This window comes from Haliaeetus leucocephalus, unplaced genomic scaffold, assembly GCF_000737465.1.
Source record: "Haliaeetus leucocephalus isolate CR32 unplaced genomic scaffold, Haliaeetus_leucocephalus-4.0 Scaffold92, whole genome shotgun sequence".
NCBI lineage: Eukaryota > Metazoa > Chordata > Aves > Accipitriformes > Accipitridae > Haliaeetus > Haliaeetus leucocephalus.
The window spans coordinates 9,738,962-9,742,326 of record NW_010972528.1 but is presented as its reverse complement, the minus strand read 5'-3'; the positions used below and the strand labels follow the sequence as shown (position 1 = coordinate 9,742,326).

The 3,365-nt window shown below is 58.7% G+C and overlaps 1 protein-coding gene across 1 annotated transcript in view; it reads right to left on the bottom strand.

The window, feature by feature from the left end:
• Positions 1 to 3,365, bottom strand: part of VSTM2B (V-set and transmembrane domain containing 2B) — a 19,947-nt gene that overhangs the window by 16,191 nt on the left and 391 nt on the right. The window contains exons 2-4 of the mRNA XM_010585234.1: positions 2,816 to 3,000; positions 1,207 to 1,236; positions 3 to 250 (exon numbers count right to left, since the gene is read on the bottom strand). Coding sequence (XP_010583536.1) covers positions 3 to 250; positions 1,207 to 1,236; positions 2,816 to 3,000 — 463 coding nt within the window. The remainder of the gene's footprint in view (positions 1 to 2; positions 251 to 1,206; positions 1,237 to 2,815; positions 3,001 to 3,365) is intronic.

Genomic DNA, 3,365 nt, shown 5'->3' with positions numbered 1-3,365 from the left:
GCGTGGGCCGGGCGGCCGTGCCGTGGCGGCGCGGTGCCGCGCCGCTCTGGATGTGCGAGACCGCCTCGGCCGCCTGCACGTCGGGCGGCGCGAAGCGGGAGAGGACGCGCAGCAGCGCCTGGGCCTTGTGCTCCTGCGTCTCGTCGTCGCTGTAGTCCGCCACGCGGCACTGGTAGACGCCCTCGTCCTGCCGCCGCACGCCCGAGAGCCGCAGCCGGTGCGAGATGTCGTTGCCCTGGACGCGGACCGTCTGCAAGAGAGCGCACCGCCGGGTGCCGCCTCAGCAGCGGCCGCCGGCCCCGCCGCCTTCCCCTTCTTCCCCGTCCCTTCCCCAGCGGCGACCCGCTCTCCCCGGTGCAGCCCCGGGGGAGCTCGCTCCCGCCCCAGGTACGCGTCTTTTGCTGTCCAGAACACCGCGCCTGGGCCAATTCCCCCCGCGAGCCGAGCGCACCGGACGTTTAAGCCCAGCACCTCGCAGCTACGGCCTCCCTTCGGGCCCCCAAGGCGCCATCCAGAATGAGTCCCTGCTCCACCACCACGGCCCCTCCCCCCCGTCCCCCGCCCGGGGGTCCTCTCTCCCCTCTCCCCCTGCCCAGTCCCGCACAGAGCCCCCACGGAGCCCCCGCAGCGCTCCCAGGTGCCGGGCACGCTCCAACCCGCCCGAACCGCCCCGAACCCGACCCTCGGGGAAAGCCCAGCACCCCAGGGGTGGCCCCGCGCCCGCTGCAGAGGGCCGAGCCCTGCCGGGTGTAGTGCCGCCCAGCGGGGACCGAGGAGGGCTGGGGCGGAGGCAGTCCCAGGCCCGCATCGACGGGAAAGGGGCTCGTTTCTTGCAGGACAGGGAGAGAAAGGGGTCGCCACGGGCGACCGGGGTTTGCAGAGGGCAGGGAAAAAAACAATCTTCTCTCCTGGTCTGGCCCACAGTCCTTTTCAAACGTGGCTAAGGAAGGGCTGTAAGGCAAGCATCACCTCCTCTCGATTTGTGAGGAATGAGATGTGACTGCTAAACCAGCAACAGATGGTAACGTTTCGACCAAGCGACAACACACCGAGGAAGGGAAACGTGCCATGCTCCTGCCGTGCTGCAGGAGCGGGGCTGCCAGTGAGCCCAGCTGCGTTCATGTGTCAGGAAAGGAGGGGGGCATGCAGTAAATCCCACGTGTATGGGAGGAGGGGTGCACACCACCCAGCTCGAGCTGCACTTACGCTGATTTTGGTTGCATCCTTATTTGTTACCTAAAAGAACAGAAAAAAGGGAGATTAGACTTAGCTCTGCCAGCACACAACAAGATGCTCATATTCCCACCCCAGTGCAAGGACAGGATACAGACAGATGCAACTTTCTCTGCCTGCCATTCACACAGCCTGGGGGGGGGGGGGGTGTTCCCCAGGCAATGGGGAACGCAGCAAACCAGTGCTTAACCCCGGGGGACTGTTCTGGTGAAGCTCCTGTGGTGCCCACCAAGGGTGCGAACAGCAGCCAAAGAAATGCTTGTTGCATGCTGTGCTGCTCACAGTCACTGACAAACACTGGGGAAGACACTTTACCAGCAGCATTAGCACAGAGGTGAAGTGCTTGGGCAGGATGGATCCCACACTGCTCAGAGCAGAGCTTCGGTCCTGAAACATCCTGGGAGCAGGTATCGCTCAGCAGGTTTCGAACTTGGTTATTTTTTTTGTCTCCAGCCAACTACTGTAAACCTAAGCGATGCCTCAGAGCTCACAGATGCGCCTCCCAGGGCATCATTCTCCAGGCATGCCCTGTCATCATTTATTGTAAAAGCAACTCACGGTTTTTATATAAGGTTAAAGAAGACATTTAAATCCAAGCAATTTATTTCCCTGTCTGACAACTGACTTACACTTTCCCCAGCTAGGCGGCATCGCATTAGCTCAGTGTCTATATGCTTTGCATCTCTATTTGAGCTCTGCAGGAAAACAAGCATGCCACAGAGAGGGGAGCTGGCACAGGCACAGAGGCTGCCGCGGGGCACCCTGCCGGTGCAGGAGATGGGGGGCTGGAGAGGATGACGTGCCCTGTGCAGTAAGGCAACATGGCCTGGAAGTCCTGCTTTACCCGGCTCCTCGTACAGCCCCGTTTGGCACCAGCAAGGTGTCTTGCACCTGGGGGGGAGGCTGCAGAATGAACTGGCTTATGTTGGGGAAATGCAGCTGAAAAATTTAGACTAGAGCCTACCCTTGTGCCAGGCGGCTTGCTAGGGGGAGGGGAAAGCACACGCAAGATTTAAGTCTGCTTCATGCATTTTAATTACTATATCCGACTGTCTGAAAATGTCTTGCTGAGCTCCAGATATGGACGTAGGTGTGTACATGCACCCCAAGAAACTGCATGCATTTGTATATGCAAATTGATACGTACTTAACATACTAACAGAGAGAGGTGTATCCCTCATGCCTTTCTCTATCAGTGAGCAAACAGAGGCTCGCCCACGTTTTACAACAATTCCTTGCTCAGCCCACAGCAGTGCTGGTTTTTGCTTGTCCCCACTTCATACTACAGCTATTTTTGACTGCCTCCCTTGGGTCCTCATTGCTGATTTTGCAGCAGGACATTTTTCATTTTCTATTTACAATCCTTAAAGCACTGACTTTTTTTCCTGAGGTGAAGTCCCCCATGGTGCATGCCCTGTCCTCCTCCATCCCAGGGAGGGCCTGGAGATGCCAGTGCTTCCAATGGCTCGCTGGCACGGGGTAGAGGAACAACCCTCCTCTCTGGGACTGCTGAGTTTATTCTGATCACCCTCCGAGCATGTTGCGCTCTATGAAGAGATATATCTCCATAGCACTGTATTACCTTGCTCCTGCTGCCGGGTACACTGATGGCTAATTCGTGTGCAAGTTCTCTGGCTGGTTCTTTAAGGTACCACCACTGGATTTCCAAGGAGTAAGAGGTGGATCCGCTGGCTCGGAAAGCACAAGGCATCTCAATATCATCTCCCTCCCTAACAGTCACATCTTTGGGAACTTCAGTAAAGGTAGCTGGGAGGGGAAGATAGAGTTACAAGGGCTGGTTAACGGGAGAGATTAAAAGACAAGATCAGTCCTTTTCAGTGTAACGTGAGCTGCTTCAGCTCAAGGGCTAAGCGCTGTCCGAGACACGGGTTTCCTGTAGTGCGGTGACCGCAGGATAAGCGGAGCATCCAGGACTGCGCACCCGCGGCAGGGCCGAGCCGGTCCCCGCCGCCCTGCAGCCCGGGGCCGCGGCCCCAGCAGAAAGTTCGAAGAGGCCCATAAAGCCCCTCGTCCTCCCGAGAAAGCCCTCGGCTGGATAGAGGGGCATCAGTGTCCCGCTGCCCCCTCCCCCAGATCCGGCGCGGGGACCGTCCCGGGCTGCGCGCCCGCTG